This window comes from Osmia bicornis, chromosome 8 (genome assembly GCF_907164935.1).
Source record: "Osmia bicornis bicornis chromosome 8, iOsmBic2.1, whole genome shotgun sequence".
NCBI classification, from domain to species: domain Eukaryota; kingdom Metazoa; phylum Arthropoda; class Insecta; order Hymenoptera; family Megachilidae; genus Osmia; species Osmia bicornis.
Genome location: NC_060223.1, coordinates 3,471,865 through 3,495,139, shown reverse-complemented (window position 1 = coordinate 3,495,139; position 23,275 = coordinate 3,471,865). Strand labels below are relative to the sequence as shown.

Here is a 23,275-nt window from a genome sequence, read left to right as displayed (position 1 = left end):
TTAACATCAACAAAAATATTTCGTAGAGCATTTAGTGGTCAAGTAGATTATATAGATTTTTTAAATAGTGCTTTACATTTTTTAACAGATTTAACAGTGATCGGGAAAAACAATAGAAATATAACATCATATATAAAATGCATTAAAGGCTGGAAAATTACAATAAACTCTTTGATTAATATTTGGACGCGGTTGCAGAATGCAAATTTTAATTTTATACTAACCAGACGATTGAATCAGGAATGTTTAGAAAAGTTTTTTAGTAGTATTAGACAACAAAATGGGAATGCCGTAAATCCCACAGCAATACAATTTGGAAGGGCATTTAAAAAACTATTTTTAGCTGATTATTTTCATTCCAATTTTATGAATTGTAACAATGATTTCGACAGTATACTTAGTAACTCCACAAAATTATCAGAACAGACACTTGCATTATCAATTACACCAGCTACACATGAGTCGTTCCGTGTTGAGTATTGTGACTACCAGCAGCAAACATTGCCTGAGCAGAATGCCTTTAAATACATTGCTGGCTACTTATTGAACAAATGCTTGAAAATTCACAGTTGTCCAATATGCACCACCTTTGCCAATAGTAACTAATTAGATGAAAGCAATTTATTTACACATTTTAAAGCTTATAATACAGAACATAATTTTTATGGTGCACTAAGAAATCCAGAAGAATCTTTTTACAATTATTTATTTACTTTAGAAAACATCTTTTTTTCAAACACACATTCTATTTTACCTCGCACCCATGTAGGGAAAAATATGTATGATTTATGTAGAAATGTTACTGGTTTTATTCACCCTTGCAACAATTTTCCTTTACAATATTTATTAAAGTTATTTATTAGATTAAGAATTTATTATACTCTTAAATACAGCAATAGGGATTTTAAAACTTGCATTAGAAAAGATAGGAAACTTCATATTGTATTAAATTTGTAAATTTATGTTAAAATATATTATCTGAAACCTTCCCTCCTACTATTGTATAATTGTGTAATTTATGTTCAAATATATTTTCGAGAACCTTCCCAAATCTTATTGTATAATTGTGTAATTTATGTTCAAATATATTTTCTAATACTATCATTTTATTATATTTTTTACTTTCCCACTTTTCAATTATGTGAAATTAATGTAAATACTTAGATTAATAATATACAGAAAAATTGACGACACAAAAAAATTTCTAGTTATAAAAAGTAATACATCCAACTTATTCAAACTTCCCGCTCGTTGATACTATCTATTTAAAGGGACAGCAAAACCTCGACATCAAAGGTGCCGCCGGGAGTGTCGCCTCTTGTTATATCTCCTCTTTGTCGATACTGTATATTTCTTTAGTTGGCAATACTGAACCCTAGTGTTAAATCAAAATGTTTGTGTATATTTCTCATCAATCGGTACTGTTCTTTCCTCTTAGTTTAATTATGTTCGTCTAAATATAGTCATTGTATTCGTCGTGATACTAATTGTTCAGTTATTTCAAAATATCATATTAATAATTGTTGCATAAGATTATATTTTCATGATGGTAACAATCAGAAACATAACCTGCAATGATAACATCATGTTTTGTAACATAAGCACTTTAAACAAAAGTTTTATAATATAGAATTAATCGCATTTATTAAGCAGATAAGTTCCTGTTTACGTTCTGCAACTATTTGTTTAAAGTAATTGAACATTATTGATTGAAAGTGTTAAATAAATATATAGCAAACATGAAAAACAGTAAGTAACATTATTTCTTGTTGTTATTCAATGTCATTTTATATTCTGTGTAAATTAAAAATATTATTAACTTTGTTTATTTAAAGCAAAAAGAATTTTTCAGTAAATGTAGTTCATTCCTATTGTATAAATATATTAAAACTTTACTATAATCATGTTAGAAGTCTAATTATATTCCAGTCATATTAATATTTTAGATTCAGATGAAAGTGATTCTGATGAAAACTGCAGTAATCAAGACAATGATCAAGCAGTTGGAGAGAAAAATGAATATTCAAGTAGTTTCTCTAATCAATCTTACATTGAAAGACGCGGTAGAAAAAGAAGTAATACTACCTTAACAGATGACACTTCAGACTTGAATGATAGCGATTGTAACGAAGAATATTATGATAAAAGTTTTGACGAAAAAGACGATATGAAATTTAGACATAATATGTATAAATCTTGTGAACAAGACTCTGGCGAGGAATGTCAGAGTGTACAAAATGCATGTATGGATGATGATGCAAAGGAAAGTAAATCAAGGAAAAGACCATACGATGATCCTTATCATCATTACAGTAAACCACCAAAGATTCAAAGAACAACTGAAAAAAGTGACGATGATACAAATGAGGAGGAAAGAGACTACGATGGAGGAGAAAATTTTATTAAAGAATCTAAAAATTTTCTTGATGGACAAGATAAGGCTCAACGAATGATGCGTATGATGGGATATAAAGAAGGCCATGGTCTCGGAAAGAATAAACAAGGTCGCTTAGAACCAGTACAGGCCCCTAAACAACATGGTCGTAGAGGTCTTGGACATCATGTACCAGGACTTGAAGCTTCAAGTCTTAAATGGGATCCTAAAGAAGAAGAAATAAAAGTTAAAGAAGACATAGAATGGATAAGAAATCCAGATAATTGTTTGCCATCGTTCGAAGAAATGCAACTCTGGTTGCAAAAGGGACCTAAGAAGCTAATAATAGAGGATGAAACCCAATTCTGTGATGAAGATATAGTTATAAATGTTATTAATGCAAAATCAATATTTGATCATTTGGACGAAATAGAAGTACGACGTGCGAGGACACGTTGTAATCCCTATGAAACTATTCGCGGTGCGTTCTTTTTAAATCGTGCTGCTGTTAAAATGGCAAATATAGACAAAGCATGCGACTTTATGTTTACCAAGCCGGAAGGTTTACAAGACAATGAATTGTTATATTTTGCGGACGTATGTGCTGGGCCAGGTGGTTTCAGTGAATATGTTTTATGGAGAAAAAAATGGCATGCAAAAGGATTTGGTCTTACTTTGAAGAATGAAAACGACTTTAAATTAGCTGATTTTTACGCAGGTCCTTGTGAAACATTTCACCCGTATTATGGACCAAAAGAGAACGGTGATGTTTTTGATCCCATCAACCAGGAAGCTTTCAAAGATCTTGTAATGACGCATACTCATGGCAAAGGAGTACATTTTATGATGTCTGACGGAGGATTTTCAGTAGAAGGTCAAGAAAATATACAAGAGATTCTTTCAAAACAATTGTATCTATGCCAATGTTTAGTAGCCTTGATGATTGTACGAGAGAAGGGTCATTTTGTCACGAAGCTATTCGACCTTTTCACACCCTTCAGCGCTGGGTTAATTTACTTAATGTATCGTTGTTTCGAAGAAATTTCTATTTTCAAGCCAAATTCCTCTAGACCAGCAAATTCAGAACGTTATTTAATATGTAAAACTAAACGTTCTGGTACAGAAGACGTTTTACGTTATCTTAAATACGTTAACAATTTGCTTTTGAAAAGCGATGATAATAATGACGTTCTACAATTAGTATCACTGGACGAATTAGAAAAGGAAAGACAATTTGTACAATATTTGCGTATATCAAACGATGATTTAGGAAGGAAACAAATCATAGGTTTGCGCAAAATTGCTGCATTTTGTGAAGACAATACTCTTGTTGAAACGAAGCAAGCGGATATGCGTAAAGAGTGTCTTAAATATTGGGAGATTCCAGACGAAAGCAGAACAATACCGAGGCATATGAAGCCCCAAGATAAACTGAAAGTTCTTCTTGAAAATAATACTAAATTTATCTCGACTCCTGCGAAAAGATTGACCAAGGAAACTATGGAAAGTACAATGACTGAACCTTATGATTGGTTCTGTATGCCCTGTAGTACTGGACTTTCGACCGAACCCAATAAAAGTGCTACATTTTATATGGGCATGGGAAGGAGTAACGTGTACCGTTTGATACGAGGTATTTGGACGCAGATTAATGATATCAATGTAGAGTTACCACCAAATACACTTGTGTATGCTGAGGTCGTCTACGAGATGGCAAAAGAGTTCAGAAATCAGAAAAAAGTACAGACATTACATATTTTAGACGCTTTCATCCTAGGAGCTGAAAACGTTAGTTGCAAATATTTGAGAGACAGGTAATGAAACGAATATTACAAATTTACTGTTAAATCAATATTTTTACCGATATATACAATTTTTAATAGGCACGAACTCACAAAGCTATTTTGTGAAGCTTTATGGAAGCCTGTTGGCGGTACATACACTCGTGTGCGTGTTAAAGAATTACTTCCAGTAGATCCAAACATATGTGAAACATTGCAAGTAAAGCAACGTCTAATGAAGAACAATCGACTGGCTTTAGTATATGAAATTCCTACAACTTCTTTAGGATGCAACAATTCTGATAACGATAAACCATACTTTATACCAAACAGTGTAATTTTCTTAAAAAGTACTGCCCCTCCTTGGACCCGGCATTGTAGTAAAAGGCATTCTGTAACGTATGTGTTTAATTCTAAAACGGGTGAGAACATGTTTGACAAAGATCGACCACCGGAAGCAGAAGCAAATTTCATTCAATCGTTTGAAAATCGCGTTGTTTGGTATTGGCCTAACGATGAGGAGCTCACAATTGAGATGGTTGCAGAACATATTAGTAACAAATGCCCGAAGCATAGCGTGGGTTTAGAATACTAGGGTAGTAAATTAAACATTAAGGTAAATATAAAACTTCTTATTAATGATTTATAATTATGACATTAATTCCTATACATGTATGTATACATGTATAGTTTTATAAATATACAAATACAAGAATTACGAGTTCTTACCGAAGTTATAAAAATGCGTACATGTATTTTATAAGAAAATAACAGATGTACATTTATGTAAACAGATAGGCGTACCATACATGATGTGTGGTATAGCCCGGGCAAAATCATAAGCTATATTTATGAAGTATCTGCATGTAGTTACGATAAGCGAATATAATTAATTTCAAAAACAGATATGTAGTCGATATAATTTGTTTTTAGTAAGAACAATTAAATATTTATTTGTGGCAACAGCTCCCATGATGGGACAAGTTTCAGTACCTAAATCCACGATCCATTGTTTTCCAACTTGAATATTAGGTTCAGGCCTTTTATAAAGAAATATGTATCTTGTATGTTCCAATATAGCAACATAAGAACCATCTAGAAAGTATAAAAGATTCAGATGTATCTAAATTTATATTTGTACAGTAATTAAATATTTACCATTAGGAGAGACACAAAATTTCTTGTTGCATTTGCTTGCTTCAACATAACCGAAACCAGGGAAGGTATAACAATGTTCCATATTCCATTTGGTATCATCTACTTGACCAGTTATCCATAAACAACCATCATTATCGTGTCTTAAACAAATCGCTTGTCCAGACTTTGTTTTATATGTAAATAATACATGGTTGCTTGTTCCGAGCATAGCTAAGTGTGTACTTTCTTGAGTTTTGAGATCAACCCTTTGCAACAAACTATCTTTTCCTTCAAGATCACATTCTTCAAGTTGTTCAGCATTGAATCCTAAACAAGGTTGACCTTGTTTATTATCTGTTTGGTCTGTGCATAAATGTGCTAATCTAAACATAACAAAATAGAATATTAAAATTGAAATAGCATTAATATAAGAATAATTCTAACAAGTACGTCATATGATATACCTTGAATGAATTTCAGCAGCTAATGTTTCATTAGGTAAACATTCTCCACCAGTATCACCTTTAATTAGTTCATTCCACATTAAACCACTTTCAAATTTATATAATTCTAGTTTAAATGTATCTTCTTCATATTTCCATGTTGTTAAAGTTTCATCCAGTCTGTGTTGACACTGTCCTTGGATCAGTGCGTTATCATTCACTGTTACAGACAATTCTAATGGTGTTACATTTACTTTGACTTTATCTTTATGCTCTTTATCTATTGTAAGCCAAACTGTGATAGAATCTTCACGTTGAGACCAGCAATATTTTGGAATTTTTATTTCATTGCTTTTTTCTGAATCTTTTTTATCGTCAGTAGTTTTTTGTACTTTTGGGCATTCAAATGTAATATAGTCTTGACAAATGGAGTGCAAATAGTTACCAGAGTCTTCTATATACACATACTCAACAGCACCATTTACTTTTAATGTTTCTTTATTATTAAGCTCAAACGATTCACACGTATCTCCTGCATTTTTCCAAGAATATGTTAATAATACCAATCTTGTAAATTTCTTTTCTCCTGTACTTCTAATATCACATGTTACAATAACAATGGAAGATGTATCATTCACATAACGTACATCTAATATAACTCCAGGCTCAGCATCACTTAACGTGAAAGTTTTAACATGCTCTTGAGTATCTGTTATCAATAATTTTAAACAATCCCCTCCATCAGAAATTGCAATAATATTATTACTAGTAAATCCAATTGATGGATTGTACAATACATTCTGTACACTTGCATCTAAATTATGTATTAAATGCATTTGTTCCAAATTTCCATCTATTTTTAATCGCCAAACAAACCAATTTTCATCAATAAACCAACATGATGTATCATAAGGATTTTTAAATAAGTGATTATGGAATGCAAATAATCGAGTTTCTAATAGAGAATCTCGGTTTGTTGTTAACTCTAACCTACGTACATCTGTAAATTTAATAAACATGATTATTGTTTAAACATGATTGTTAACAACAATTTGTTTAAAATAAAAATGTAGCATTTTGTTTAAACTTACTTGCTTTTAAATTTATCTCAGTATCTATGGGAATTTCTTCGGTTGAAAACTGGTATTTTTCGAATTTCGTATTTATCAAATTTTTGTTAGGACGTAGTTCAACAATTTTTGTCATTTTATGTTCTTTTTGTTATTTACATTACTATTAACGACAATTAACAAACTACTGTTTCTTTTAACTATTACTTTTTAGTATTAAACTGTGCAATACAATCATATATGCCATATATAAAATATAGTTTTTTTCCCTAATATAAGGGATGTTTTATGAGAGACGGATTTCGTATAATCCTGTATGTTTTTTCCTTATTTTATTAATATTTATTTAGTAACATTATTTAGTTCCAAATGACGAGAGTTTTGCTCATTCTGCGCATAATAACTTTATTTAGGATCTTTACACATTCCATAATATATGGTAAATACACAAGCGCTCTTATGACGATCGAAACGTCGAGGGATTATATCCAGTGGATAGAAAGTTTTTTGATTTTCCATTCAATGTATTTACTATAAAATTTTGTACATATATTTAAAAAAAAGAAGCAGTTTTTTTTTTCTTGCATGTCTATTTATTTACCGACTGATATCTCGAAACTCGGATTTTCAGTTAGTAAATTGTCGAATAATTTCAGCCGCCTTTTAATAGATGGCGATTGTGTTCCCTGGTTCGAAAACTCGGTTGATAAGTTGTTGAATAGTTTCTGCCGTTCTTGTATAGATGGCGCTAGAATCAAATTTTAAAAATAATTTGTGGCGGTCTTTTTAAAATACAAGTTTATCAAACAATTATCTTAATAATTTTACGGTATTGTACGATTTTTATCGATTTATAAACAATAGAGTCAAAGGCAGTCAAAATGATGTCTTTTCAGTTGTGAGTGTGAGGTGTAGTAGAAGAGGGAGTAGTAAGACACGACTGTTATACCAACTGTGCTTTGTACATACATGCAGACCTAATTTCACCTGGAGGTATTTGGAATTCCCAAAATCATGCTCTCCAGTTTTGTTGGATCTGTAGTCACTGTAGTACTTACGTACTTCCGTAAAGAATTCAAGTTCATTCTATGACATACCTATACCTTTTAACTGTATTTCATTCCAATGTTTGTGATGCAGCAAAGAAAGATTAGTCATTACGCGCAAAAATTTACTTTATTATATTACACATTCACAATAAGAAAATTGTTTTTAATGACAATGTTACACTATCAGTGTCAAAGTACGATTATTAAAAATTTATTACAAGAACAGATAACAATTCAATTATTCTCACATTTTTTGTTATTGTTCATGATGAAACAGGTATCGATATTAAAACATCCTATTGTTCATATAACTTAATATTAAACGATATACACATGAACGCGCATACACAACATTCTCATACGCAAGGAAACGGCTGTAAGTTTCACTTACTATAATATACCGTCTGTTTGGAGTTGTATTTCTGTACCCAAAACGAGGATGGACATAACAACTGGCCAAAGTTATAACATGGCACCATGACTGATTTATGAAACATTCGATGTAATGTTGTTTCACGTTACTCAGACAGATTAGTTATTTTATTGCGGACAAAGTAAACATTATAATTCGCAAATATACTAACAAATGTACTAATTTTTTCGTTCTGTGAAGAAGGTTTTTAAAATGAACACTTCTGATACAGATATAACTAAGATTGTAAGCATTTCCATGATAGACCATGCAAGTACATGGGTATTTAAATCCTCTGCACGTTTACGTCCTTGAGCTTCTCTTAATCGATGGTGTGTTTGATAATCCAAGATACTATTCAAGTTTTTATATACTTCTTGTGCAGAAGACTCCATCTAAAATATAATATTTATATCGTACATACAATTGCCTTAAATATATTTTACTTAATATAGAACTTGCTAAGATAAATTCTTTTACCTGAGTCATAACAGTTGCATGTTCACCAAGTCCTGTAAGTGGCAACTGATCACCAACTCGAAAGTCCATATAAACAAGCTTGTGTGAAAATGTAGAAAATTCATTGCTAAAACAGGCTTGATAAGCTCCAGTTATTGGTGCTGTGAATTGATGTGAGTCAAATTGAGTTTTTATTTGCTGATAAATGATCTTCTTATTTGGGGCTTCTAACATTACATCTACATCGTACTGTCCACCTGTTACAACCTAGAAAAGTATTTACAAAACCATTTGTTTAATTTCAAACAGATTTTTTTATGTTACCTACAATGGTATTTTAAACAAATAACTTAAGCATTGATATTATGATAATTTGCAACGTGTTTGATTTTTGACAGTAAGTTGACAAAATAGTTGCAAGGTGATAACGAATTACAGTAATACCGAATACTGTTTTGTAACCGATTGTTACCGAAAAGATTGTTTTATTCAATGATGCAGGATCTATATACCTGAAATTCAAGCATTGCTGTGGCATTTTGTTCAATCTCCTGAAAGAAACATTGTTTCGCATTGTCAGGAAGTTCAAAGGTTAGCTCGACGCCACCAGTACGTAATATTGTACCAAATAGCGAGAGTAATAGCAAGCAAATTGACCAGTAGTTCATTTTTTTCTTAGTTTTTTATTTTTTATAGTTTGACCACTATTCTACACACATTTAATTTCGAAAGACTATAGGTCACAATATTCAATTAGCCGACCAAGGTCCTAGCTAAATATTCTAACCAAACAATTTTAACGTGGCCGGATACGACAAGAGCGCTACTCAAACGGAATTGACTGCATTGACGTCTAATTTAAAAAAGTATTTGTATTGTTTCTGCAATAAAAATTTGAAAAACGCACGAGAACAAAAATGATCATTTGTTATCTATTTTAATTTGATCTATTTATTTTGTTCTGAACATTATATATAATATTTTTAAAGAATAATCCCTACATTTATAAACAAAATTTGTGGTACTCTTCTTATTTACTCTTGTTATTTAAGTCACCCATATAATTTCAGTTGTGTATAACTTTATCTATAAATTAATGTTTTATCTGTAAATAAATACACAAGTTTTGTCACGTTTTTAAATCGTTAACAAGAATATACGCTTATGAGTTAGAGGAATATTAAGTAGTTTCCTCTACGTGTGTTGCATTATTTTAAAAACCGGAAGTTGATTTAGGAATATCGATATTTCAATTTTTAATATCCCTTTCGTTAGAGTAAGTGACTAGTTAACGTCCACATTCTTTTAAGAGCAAAAACAAAAATACTGAGAACTTGAATTATTTCAATTATTTATTCAATTTTTAATGGTTGAAAAGTTTACAAATCGCTTCTGTATACAACCTTTCATTCTTATAAATGTGAGCACCCTACATCCATCCTTATCTATTATAAAATATACCGACAGCTGAGTTGTAATTTTTGTATAGTACATATCAGTAGGAAAGGGCTTTAATACTTGAAGCAAACACGTGTATATACGTGTACATATGTACATAGAACGGTATTGCGTGAGGCGCCCTAAAGCTCCGCCTTCTATTTTAATAGAGTCTCCTTGTCTGTCATGTTACTTATTCATGGAAGTGTGTTGCAGAACAAGTCACGTGTATCGAAGGGCAAGAAGGGTAGCCAAAAAGAGGGAGAACCATATAAAGGTCCTTTTCATTGCAAAAGAAAACGAAGCGTGGCGGTGCACGAAAAATTCTATCTCACCTCAAGGATTGTCTTATACGAATATAAAATTTTGTGGAATTATTTAAAGGAAAAGAATTCTTTTTACAAAAAAATTCTTTTAACAACATTTACACCTATAAATTCAAATGTTCAGCATATTATATAAAACTTATTTTCTAATGATAATTAATTGCACTCGTTTAAGTTACGGTTGGCACAAGATTGATTTTATCAAGACAAATGAAATGGCATTGCGGTTACGTAGATCAAATTGTATAGACAACCGGTGCAGGTGCAGTGATATACATATGCATCTGTGTAATGCAATACGTTACGGTTTACGTGTATATGTATGTACGTCTTATCGCATAATCTAGACCTCTTTCTGGCATGGCAATAATGCTCGTGAATTTTTTGATAACTCCGCATAGCGTGCCTGAATGATCCTTAACTATATCTGCAAGCAGTTCTAAATTTAACGTGTTGCTATATCGAAAAATGAAATCGATACAAAAACGTTCGATCGATACTAAAATGTACCACTATTCTTTTCTCATAAAATACCTACAGTTGATCAGAATATTATCACGCTTATGTTGAGGATTATTTACGCATTGGCGTAGATAGGGTTTTCGGTGGGAGGGGCAGGGGGCACTCTGGTAGAATTAAGAATTTTTTTTTTTTAAATGTGCAACATTCTAATACACTTTGCCAGTGCTCAACTTTTGAACGATGGTGTATGGAACACGCGTGTATCCGTGTATACACGAAGAGTCAGGTTCGAAATACGAACAACACGAGGGGTTTCTTCGCCACGATTAACTCGAACGGAGTGGGGGAAGAGCACACGATCGCATCAAGCTCGCACCATGAGTTTACGAACGACAACGGTAAGAGACGGATCTCTTTCCGTATACCTCTCGTTTTCTAATCAGTTATTTAAACACACTGAATTTTCCATTCGCGCGTTTACTACAAATTCGTGTGTGAATACTTTGTGTATCTTCCAAATGGAATTCGTAAGCAATAGTATACGTGTGGAAGGAAGAATCTGTTTCTATTGAAAATTAAAAATGATCTGGTGTAACGTAGGTCGGTAACTTGAAAAATCTTCTCCGCGGTTGTGAATAGAAGGTAAGTAAAGAAAATATAAATCATAATTTTTCTGATAATATCAATATAATTAATGATTTATTTAAACGCATGATTATGTAATTAAATATAAGAGGATCGGTTGGAGAATTGATATGAGTGATGAGTGTGATGAAAGAAAAAAATGGAAAGTAATTTAATTATATAAACTATTCTTGTAACACTATTTTATTGTAAACAGTATTTGTGGTAATATTATGAATATTAGGAGCCCTATTATACCGTTGCGTTGGTTAGAACCGATTTAGTTATTATATTGTTTCACGTAGTGATTGAGAAATATTCGATCTTTGTATTTGTATAATACATTTTCAGGAACGAAATTTAATTGTAAAGGAGGTATCGAAGGAATTTGTGTTGCTTATAGATTAACGTGCCTTTGACCTTTGGGAATTCAGGCATTGTCTTATTCACAATTAAACTCGTGGTATACAAAAGCGTTTTGTCCGCTGAATATTGTTTTGAATGTGCTTCTAGAATAACAAACAAAGGATCTTAAGTGGTTTTGTAGAACAGGCTTCTTCAAAGTCACTTGCTCGACTTCCGTGGCGTTTCAACATGCTCTGCCAGCGTAGAAAATCGTAGTTTCTTTGAAAAATAATTTTCAAAATTAGTTCCTTACAACTTTTCACGTTTATATTATTAATGTTCATTATTTTCAAGTGATATACATATTTGAAATTGATTATTATAAAATAATAATAAAAACAAATTACAAGGGATGAAAAGACTTAAATAGTTTATTATTGAGTAGAGATACTTTTGGTATATTTCTGAATAGTTTTTTCTTCTTGTTCTGGTGTTATTTTGCTATCAAATTTCACTTTCGGACGAAATCGATACTGGATCCAGTGTTTCTCTGGTATCGGATGTTAATTTTTTTTCTTCAGTATTAGTATACCAAAGAAATTGAGAAAACATGAGAATGACTACTTACACTTAATATTACTAATTTATATAAATATTAAAAACGATATTTTAAAATATTCAGGATAGTATAAGCAAACAGGTAAGATGACTTTTTTTTTAAATAAATTCAACAAAAATTATTAGAAAAAGAAAAAAATAGTTAAATTGTAAAACATTAACGCTTGAATCATTTTGTTGATGTCGCATCTTTTTTTTCTCAATTTCTTTTATACTTTCCAGGATTATCCAACGAAACTAGTGATGGGTTAGATGGTAAACGAGGTTGCTATAACGAAAGTTAAAAATAGTCAAATATAACAAATAAATGAAGCAAGGTTGACGGACGCGTGACTGAAATACTCGGTTATATTAATAAGTTTCCCTTTATGCTCTCAATATATTTGGTACCACTTCAGATGAAAATAACACGTGATGCAATATTCTTTTAAACAATAACAATGTAATATAAAACTTATTATGATAATATAATATTAACATTTTCAATAAAAATAACTTACAATTTTAAGCCTCTTTTTGAATGCTGCAGTGAAGATGAACATTCGTTGTGGGACATATTGAAACTCTAATTATTAAGAATAGGAATAGTTCATTTTCAAATTTATCTTTTTATTTACTATTTTATGTTATTTGTACAATAGAATAACGTATACAGTTATTTACCTCTATATAATGATTAACCCTTTTCCTAGAAAAATAGAAAATATAATATAATACCTTTCTTACATAAGAGACTATAATTCTATTTAGAACCAAAAGTATTTGAGCTACAAAGGATAATTATATTTTATTATTTAACAGCGGAGCCTGAAAATAATATGAAATACAGGATTAAATTAGAATTGTGGCTCTCTCCGTGGTCCGCCGTCTTCGGGCTCTCTCCATATTCCGCCGTCCGAGAGTTAAGGTCAAATATTTCTTACTTTTTTAGGAAAAAGGTCAATCATTGTATAGGGGTCAACAACTGTATACGTTACCCTAGCAATGTTATTTAAAATAATGTTTTTCTATTGTTTTGCTTATAATTATTCAGCTATGTGTAATTTCCGGTGACCCAATGGCATTCAACGTGTTAATAAAAAAATTAGTGTTAGCCGATGAAATTACTAATTTTCAAAATTACAAGAAAAGAATATGAGGATATTAGAACAATTGACGTTTGATGTACACTTATTTTTAAGTTGAAAATAATGTAGAAAATTAAATAGATAGAGGATGAAACATAATTTAATACATACATCTATGCTTTACCTCGACAATAGCCGGCATACATTTCGATAAAAATACCTTGATCTTTATCATTTAAAATAAGAAACTTGATCCTTCGAACATTAGAACATTAGAATCTTTGAAAATTATAACCTTTGAATATTAAAATATTACAATATTCGGAGTATCGCGTATTAGAACACATAAATTCTCCAGTCTTGGAATATTAGAATATTGGTATATTAGAACCTTAGAACATTAGAACATTAGAACATTAGAACATTAGAACATTAGAATATTAGAATATTGGAATATTAGAATATTAGAATATTAGAATATTAGAATATTAGAATATTGGAATATTGGAATATTAGAATCTTAGAACCTTAGAACCTTAGAACATTAGAATATTAAAATATTTGGAGTATCGCGTATTAGAACATTTAAATTCTCCAGTCTTGAAATATTAGAATATTTGGAGTATTCATTTAATTGGCCGAATATCGTAAGTTACAAAGTAATTTATTTATTAGCCAACATACATATCAACAAAAATACCTTCATAAAATTTATAATTTAAAATAAGAAACTTGGAGTCAGTCATTTTGACTGGTTCGGTAGTTCTACTGTTAATGTATTATTCAAGTGCATTGAGCTACCGATTAATAAATGATGTCTCGTTGTTTATGGAGTATAATAGAAGAAATTACTTGAAATTCATGAGAAATAGAAATATCGTAAACTGTATGGCGGAGGTAAAGCGGCCGGGCAAGAGAATAAATTTCGCATAAGTCATAAAAGGGTGTACAGCACATCCGTGCGGTTATATTCTTGGAATAGGATTTTTGGCGTAAGACGGTCATAAAACGGTGCAGTCAACTGTCTAGACTTGGTTGCACGTGAATGCTACGTACACGTTTCGATCGATCTTTACTGTCCGTCCGATAAACTCTAGTTTTCACCGTCGCGACATTCGCGGATGGACAGGTCAACGGCCTGGCGGATAATTGTGAATCTGTCGGTTAATAATTAGCAGGCAATCTGCCAATGCAGATTGGAAGAAACGTGCCATTTGTAATGCTTCGCTGCCAGCTTTTATTCTGGGCTGGCTAATTTAGCGCAGAACATGGTGTGCGCCTATTACGTGTATACAATCCTGTGTAACGTAGAAGATTCTTCTTTTTTTTTTAAATTCTTTTTCCATTTGTTTTTTAATTATTTAAAAATATCTCCGTGAATACTATTTATTATCGTTATTGTGTTACCAGAAAAATGAAGTAGGTTGATACATAATATGTTTAGAGAATCAGATAACAGAATAATTTAGAAACAAATCTTTTGTTCAGCAATTATACTCGAACGATACGCTGGTCTGCTAATTGGATGAACATTCGTGATAAAAGATCTGATCTAAATGAAACTGGACGCAAAGACAATTACTGTGTGTATGCAATGAGGGAATTGTTAATGTACGCAAAAAGTGTGAAAGCGACATGTACAATTAAATGAATAACCGGAATCGCCGATCTAATGGCATTATCTTTCTGTGGAAAACTTTCACTCTGTGTAGACACCTTGTGAAATCTCATCATGCGATGCAAACGAGAAAATTTTAATAAGATCTACAAAACTAGGATCTTGGTATCAGCTCGCTGCTTCTTATTTCACCGAATGGGTTAATCATCTTTGTGTATTGGTTTCTTTATTATGTACCACTGACTTTTCCACTTTTGTTGTATTTATATGCTTTTATATAACTAGGATTTTTTGGGGGTGGCCCCACAGGATTTTTTAGAACTTTAGAATTTTAAAATGTTGGATTTTTGGAATTCGGGGATTTTAAGATCTTAGAACAATAGACTTTTAAAATTCTAAAGTTTTGAATTTTTGGAATTTTAGGATCTTAGACTTTTAAAATTCTAAAGTTTTGGAATTTTGAAACTTCGGGAATTTTAGGATTTTAGAATATTAGACTTCTGAAATTTTGAATTATGGAATTTTGGGTTTTAGAGTATCGGAATTTTGGAATTTGGGGATTGTATGATCTTAAAACATTAGACTTTTAAAATTCTAAAGTTTTGGAATTTTGGAACTTTGGGAATTTTAGGATCTTAGAATATTAGACTTCTGCAAATTTTGGAATTCCGGAATTTTAGAATTTTAGAATTTTAAAACATTAGACTTAAAATTTTAAAGTTTTGGAATTTTAGAGTTTTGGGATTTCGAAATTCTGAAATTTTAATGAACGAATTTTGCAAAAATTTCTTTTCCACGATTGTTCCTACATATAATTGCTTTTATTTCCATTATTACCATTCGCATGGATATGAACTCGATCTCTTCCTTTGATCCCCTTTAAATTACACGTCTGCAGTCGGAAAGATTGTTATCAAGCTAATGAACTCGTTAATCAGACGAGATAATAAGAGAAGAGGTGCATGTACGACCATTTGGGTCATAAATTGATCTCACGTGTATAAAATCAAACAAGCAACATAATGAATTATTAGTTTATTAATGTCAAGCTACTGGAACGATACAAATAAGGGTCTCACGGTGTTTCTTTGTTTGTTTCAAGTTGTAATTAAAATTGTCGAGATAACGAGATACCCAATATGACACAATGAATGCATTCTCCTTTCTGTATGTTATTTGAAACAATATGTTCATCTTGTTTTTTTATTATTTGACTTTCGAACTGTGATTGTGATTGAGTATATGAAACAAGACTATAAATACTAATTGTTTACCAGTGATAACAAAACTGAAGGAATTCATTGATGGTTTAATCAGTAGTCTGATAACATTTAACATTTACAACAGTTAGTACATAGGACTTAAAGATATTTAACCATGTTAATTAGTAAAATAATAGTTATCGTTAATGAGTAAGAAATATAATACATATAATGCGTTTCTTAACTCGCGGACGACGAACCATTGAGAGGGCCACATTTCTAATTTAATTTTATACTTTCTGTATTTTTAGCGTTTGTCAATATTTTTTGATTTCATTCATTTCGATACCTTTATTTTATTGCCTTTAACTCTCGGACAGCGGACCATGAAGAGAGGCCCAATTTGCATTTAATTCTGTATTTCATATTATTTCCATTTCCTAAATTTACATTGTGCCTTTATTCTTCTGATACAGTAAACTCTTTTAATTAAAAATTATACATTTAACTTAAGGTTAATATCATTATGTTCAGGGGTTAAATAATAAAATGTAATTATCTCTTATAGCTCAGAATAGAATTATAGTTTATTATGTAAGAAACATATTATTGACATGGCATTCAACGTGTTAACAATCAAAGTATTGAAACTTTTTTAAGAAACATGTACTACTTTCCTTCTTTTGCAAATGAGATACTTAGGTGAGTTTCGATTTGCAGGATAAGGTGAAACACCGGACTGGCTCTGTTGGTCGAGAATAGAGTGAACATATTGGATTTCTATTTCCTGTACTTCCATGTAGCTGAAGAACGCTCTCCTCTGTTTCTCCGCATCAAGAGGGAAATTATGAGAACGATACGGGATCTGGGAGGACGTGCAGAAGTTTAGCGAAGGTGAGTCGTCCGCGTAGTATTCTTTGCAACTTTCTACTTGTTTCATATATTGCTATCCTTTACGCTGTGATTCGAGCCGACTTGTTGAATTTTTCATCGGTTTCATGAATTATTTTATCCTATTCGCATTAGCTTCACTGGAGATGTATTAGACGATTTCGAAACGTAGAAAGTCGGACATGATTTGATGACATAAAAGTATCACAAAATGGAACTTATGGTACATCAATTTAAAGCTTAAGGTTTAATAAAATTGACTGTATAAAGGTTTCATTAATAATATTAGTACAAATTGGATAATTGTTAAAATTGAACGTTCCCTAATGTACAATACTGAGTTGTTAATTTATTTATTAATTAGACATTTTATATTAAAAGTATCGATTAAATCTTTATGTAGTCATTTTCTTTACACTTCAAGCTTTAAATTGACGTATCATAAGTACCATTTTATGATACTACTATATTATGAATTTTTATCAGATTAGAAATAGCTTCAATAATTTGGCCTTGCTCATTTATCAAATTGATTAATTCCACAAAAGAAAGAAAAAATAAAATAAGTTTAGTATCAATGTAGTACCTTGGCATTGAAATTTAAAAAATGTTCAAAAATTCGAGTTAATTACTTTGGTCTGTGAACGAGTCAATTAATAAATGTTAGAAGGAAGGGGATATTAAATAAACCAGAAATTCTATGTTCACACTCTATTTACTTGTTTGGGATTATGCAAGGAATGCAGAGTACTAATTGCATTCGGCACAAGTGTACAAATACGATGGAACAAGGCCACGTAAAACGAATGTGGCATTTCTTCGTGACTAACCAAGATGCAGGTCACACATGGTGCTTTGTACTTTTATGGTATTCCTCGAAAAACCGGTAGACATTCTCGCCAAGGCATCTTCTGTTTTTGTCGCAAACCTTGTAACTATAATTAACTGTCAAAGAATTCAATGAAATTCATTTTCTTTCTCTCGTGATATGCATAAATATTGCATATACATATTTATATATTTTGGGAGTGAAATAAAAGTTTCGATAAATACCTACTCTTCTTCTTATAACAATTTTCTTGGAATAAAAGAGATAGGAAATAATTAATGTTATTTTATAATTAATTAAACATTTTTACTGTATATTAGTGTCTCATTAACTTAAATTACATTAATGAAGAAACGAGGAAGTAGAAAGCATAGAACTGAAACAATGTTCATTATTCTTCAGTTTAATTTCTCAGGTTTGTCTTTGACCTCAGGATTACCTTTACTCATTCTGCTATTCAATACACCATATAGAGCTGTAATGAGTCATTGAAAATGCTGATGACCTTCATTGTTTCAAGGAAAAGTAGAACTAGTTTTCACTTTTTCCATTATCATCCTATATTCTATGTTCTTTTTTAATCTGTGCCATTTATGGAAATTATTTTGCATCAATTTGAAGTTTAAAATCTATCAAAACTTTATATTAATATTTTCAATGCAAACTAACTGATATAAATAACTTTTCAAATCTCCATGAATCAGAAGGAAAGTAGAACTAATTTTCACTTTTTTTATCACCATTCTCTATTCTATGTTCCTCTTTAATCTGTGCCATTTATGGAAATTATTCTGCATCAATTTGAAGTTTATAATTTATTAAAATCAATATTTTCAATGCAAACCAACTGATATAAATAATTTTTCAAATTTCCATGAACCAGAAGGAAAGTAGAACTAATTTTCACTTTTTTTATCACCATTCTTTATTCTATGTTCCTCTTTAATCTGTGCCATTTATGGAAATTATTCTGCATCAATTTGAAGTTTATAATTTATTAAAATCAATATTTTCAATACAAATCAAATGGCATAAATAATTTTTCTAATTTCCACATACCAAATTTATTACCAAGCTTCTAGAGGTCTAATGAAACGACTATTTAGAAGGTAATGGGTAGGAGAAATTTATGAATCTCATCGAAGGTCCAAAGATTTATTAAGAAAGTTAGGTCATCCGAGGTCCCGAAGGTTCGTAGGGCTGTTAATTTCGAATAACACTTGGAGAAGGTCTTAGTCACCATGTCCAAAGCGAGTCCCTAGCTAAATACAGGCTAGAAACGACACGAGGGGTTTCTCCACCACGATTAACTTCCATCGTGGAGAGTGGGGGATGAAGGGTCGGTGGTGGTCGTGTCGAGCGTGCACCATGAGTTTTCGTACGGCAGCGAAAGGAGAAGGTTCTCTTTGTGTCTATCGTGTTCGTGTATTTTAACAATATTCGTTGTACGAATTGTGATTGTTTATTATTGAATGAAGTGTGCCAGAGGAGGATCTGATTCCAAATCGAGGGAATTTTTGTTGAACATTTGAAGTGCTTGTAGTGGACGTTTGAGAGGTAATTAGATTTGGTTAATTTATCAAAATATTGATTATCCTCTTCGAGTGAATAGTTCTTTAAAATTAGAGAATTTTTATTTAAAATTAAACGCTTGTATTGGGAATAATTTTACAAACAATAGCTGGAGAGTGTGTTTAAAATGGATTGAAAAAACAGACAAACAATATTGCATCTTAATTATGACTAACTAATCAAATGTAGTATTTTACATATTTATGAAGGCTGTTGCATGATGCTAGACAATTTCTCAAACAATTAATTACTTGCATCTTTCAGAAGATAATTATATGATTGTGTAATTAATATTCCTGGATTATGTATCTTTCATAGAAGAACCTAACTACTATATTCAGTGTTTGAAAAATAATCAACTTTTGCTATAAAGTTAAATTTTACTTTACAGCAAATATAAATATGCTAGTAATTTTTCAAACTCATCAAGTAAACATTAGTTAGTGTCTATGTGTCGAATATTTAACGAAATCTGGTATTACATATTTGAAATTAACAAATTTTGATTAATAATTTTGGGCTCATAGCACATGCAATTCCCTTAATATTAAATCACCATAAGAGTTAATTAACTCACAATTTATTTATTAATAACTCTGTTTACACCTGCTGAAAAAGGCGACTAAAATTGAGTAAAAAAATTATTAAAAAATTTCTAAATAACATTTGCAATGCGGTCAGTGCACTTTTCTTTGAAATACATAACGGTGTACAAGGTAAAAATTGAATATAGTGTAATAAGATCATAAAATGTTAATCGTTTGATAATGAGTTTACGGTCTGCCGCAACATCTCACCTGTGTATAATATAATTAAAAGTGTAGGTAGATCGAAACGTAACGATCTTAAATTATTTAATATTTAATTTCCTTTTCTTTCGTTTAACTTCGTTTTGAAAATTTTCTTTTACGAACCGCTTTCAAAGAGAGAACCGACGCGTTAGACGATCGCGATTGACCGAGTTTTAATAAAATTCCACGTAATCCGGCAAAGAGGACAACGCTGTAGAAAATATATTTTTGGATCATCATTTTGGCATTAACCACTGGTGAAATTCAGCCTTCTGCTATGTAGTTCTTGTTGCGCATACACGTTGCATACGTGACCTGGTCAAGCTTGATATTCGAGGAACTATGTTGTTTTTAGAGAAACATTGACAAACGCTAGTCCAACGTGTTACACATTATTGTTAATTCATATTCCTCGTTTAATATTAATATTAACTTAACTAGCTCGTAATTAACCCTTCGCCAATATGGTTTTTTGCTAATACCACCAGCATTATGGGTCTTTTATTTCAGGGCCTAATTTTTTATTGTTCCAGGCTGTAAAAAAATCTACAAAAATTCTGAGATACTTATTGTAGTCTCTAATTTAATATACAAGCGTTAGTTAAGCGAAACGTTTAATCAAATTTGCAATAAAAATAAAATTCGAAGGCAAGACTCTAAACGACTCGTAATGCCAGTGGAGGGTTAATAATCTAATTTCAATATCAAAGCATTTAATTGGTGTTTGATACAATTTTATAATACAAGTTATTAGAAATTGCGGGGAAATTATATAAGGGCATTCGTGTGATTCTATTAACGATAGCACTGAAATGGTTTCGTTGCAAGAAGCGCATTATTGCACCGTTGCATCTTTGCGTCGCACAGTCTTGAACTCGATCATAGTCTGCAAATAGTAGATTGAAACTTGGAATCAGCAGTTGATTACTGTTTAAACGGTGGCAATGTAGAGACTTAATTACAGCTACATTGACAATTAATTTCCACGATAATTACCTATTATTATTATTATTATTATTATTAATTTTGGACCCTTTTCTATTATCAAATATTATTTTTCTATTATGTGAGAAGTCTTTTGATCTATTTTAAATTTGGGAATATTTTATACTAACTATAAAAAAATTTGTACAATATTAAAATAGATTTTGATCTATTTGTTCAATTTTCTATGAGTTTGGGTCGCAATAGACCCAACCAACGTGATTAAAAAATTTATTTGCAATATTGTTAATATAATATATCACAAACAAAATGTAACTTTCAGTGAATTTATCGTGAAAATAAAATTGTTGTAATTTTGGTAGAAAGTAAATTAGGATACAAATTGACATTAGAGGCGAATTTAATCTTCCACTCGATGACCCAATAAACTTTACCTTAAAGTATTTTGTAAAACAGTGTTAGGGTTGATGAGAGGCATTAAGGTTTCCTCGTCGATTTGTTTCTTCGGTGGTGTTGGTAAAAGGGTCGAAATTCCCTCTTTTCGAGGGACGCATTCAAGCAAAGTTTCTACCTGTTTTCTTGCTGCAATCTAGACTGGTTCCAGTCATGGACCACGAAGCGAGACAGACGCGCTCTGGCAGATCCGCTACACCATCATTCCGCGACATTATTTTCTATGAACCGTACTTCTTCTTTCACGTTTATATGGAGCACAAAGCTTTCAGGTTAAGAATAAACCGATTTACTGCACTGACATCAAAGAACATTTTCCAAATGTATATACACGTTGAATTTTTTACTGTGATACATAAAGACATTACAGAACTTCCAACCCTCATATGGCGGACCATGGAGAGAGCCACAATTTTTAAGGATTAAGCGAATTATTAACACGTTGATTTCCACTGTGAAAATGGGTATTAAGTTCTAATTATTAATAACAGAAATAGATAATTTCTACATTTTTCAAGCTTTTTATTTACAATCATACATTGTATTTTATTTGTGATTAGATTAACTTGCACTGTGAAAATGGGTACTAACAATAAGTATTAATTACTAACAATAGAAATAGATAATTTTTAAATTTCTCAAGCTTTTTATCTACAATCTTATATTGCATTTAATTTGTGATTACGTTGATTTCACCATGAAAAATGAGTATTAAGTTCTAATTATTAACAACAGAAATAGATAATTTCTACATTTTTCAAGCTTTTTATTTACAATCATACATTGTATTTTATTTGTGATTAGATTAACTTGCACTGTGAAAATGGGTACTAACAATAAGTATTAATTACTAACAATAGAAATAGATAATTTTTAAATTTCTCAAGCTATTTATCTACAATTTCATATTGCATTTAATTTGTGATTAGGTTAATTTGTATTGTGAAAATGGGTATTAAGTTTCAATTACTAACAACAGAAATAGTTAATTTTTAAATTTTTCAAGCTTTTTATTTACAATCTTACATTGCATCTAATTTGTGATTAGATTAACTTGCACTGTAAAAATGGGTACTAAGTACTAATTACTAACAATAGAAATAGTTAATTTTCAAATTTTCCAAGCTTTTTATTTATAATCTCATATTGCATCTAATTTGTGATTAGATTAACTTGCACTGTAAAAATGGGTACTAAGTACTAATTACTAACAATAGAAATAGTTAATTTTCAAATTTTCCAAGCTTTTTATTTACAATCTCATATCGCATTTAATTTGTGATTAGGTTAATTTGCATTGTGAAAATGGGTATTAAGTTCCAATTACTGACAACAGAAATAGATAATTTTTAAATTTTTCAAGCTTTTTA

The 23,275-nt window shown here is 30.9% G+C and overlaps 4 protein-coding genes across 7 annotated transcripts in view; 2 read left to right on the top strand and 2 right to left on the bottom strand.

The window, feature by feature from the left end:
- Nucleotides 1–1,351: 1,351 nt before the first annotated feature.
- LOC114875749 (cap-specific mRNA (nucleoside-2'-O-)-methyltransferase 1) lies at nucleotides 1,352–5,059 on the top strand. The gene is made up of 3 exons (XM_029186387.2): nucleotides 1,352–1,749; nucleotides 1,947–4,188; nucleotides 4,258–5,059. Exons 1-3 carry the CDS (start codon nucleotides 1,740–1,742, stop codon nucleotides 4,748–4,750), a joined length of 2,745 nt encoding a protein of 914 aa, XP_029042220.1. The 5' UTR covers nucleotides 1,352–1,739; the 3' UTR covers nucleotides 4,751–5,059.
- On the bottom strand, nucleotides 4,772–7,363 carry LOC114875750 (nudC domain-containing protein 1). Its single transcript, XM_029186388.2, has 4 exons — nucleotides 6,827–7,363; nucleotides 5,757–6,735; nucleotides 5,314–5,675; nucleotides 4,772–5,250 (listed from the first exon to the last, which is right to left on the bottom strand). The coding sequence occupies exons 1-4, from the start codon at nucleotides 6,939–6,941 to the stop codon at nucleotides 5,051–5,053; spliced, it is 1,656 nt and encodes a 551-aa protein (XP_029042221.1). The 5' UTR covers nucleotides 6,942–7,363; the 3' UTR covers nucleotides 4,772–5,050.
- Nucleotides 7,364–7,962: 599 nt separating this feature from the next.
- Nucleotides 7,963–9,543, bottom strand: LOC114875745 (transmembrane emp24 domain-containing protein 7-like). The gene is made up of 3 exons (XM_029186382.2): nucleotides 9,238–9,543; nucleotides 8,747–8,992; nucleotides 7,963–8,661 (listed from the first exon to the last, which is right to left on the bottom strand). Exons 1-3 carry the CDS (start codon nucleotides 9,391–9,393, stop codon nucleotides 8,446–8,448), a joined length of 618 nt encoding a protein of 205 aa, XP_029042215.1. The 5' UTR covers nucleotides 9,394–9,543; the 3' UTR covers nucleotides 7,963–8,445.
- A 1,783-nt stretch (nucleotides 9,544–11,326) lies between these two features.
- LOC114875758 overlaps nucleotides 11,327–23,275 on the top strand; it is a 48,468-nt gene continuing 36,519 nt past the window's right edge. For all 4 annotated transcript variants that reach the window (XR_003789280.2, XM_029186410.2, XM_029186408.2 and 1 more), the window contains exons 1-2: nucleotides 11,327–11,592; nucleotides 17,145–17,318. The gene's annotated coding sequence lies outside the window, so the exon portion shown is untranslated. The remainder of the gene's footprint in view (nucleotides 11,593–17,144; nucleotides 17,319–23,275) is intronic.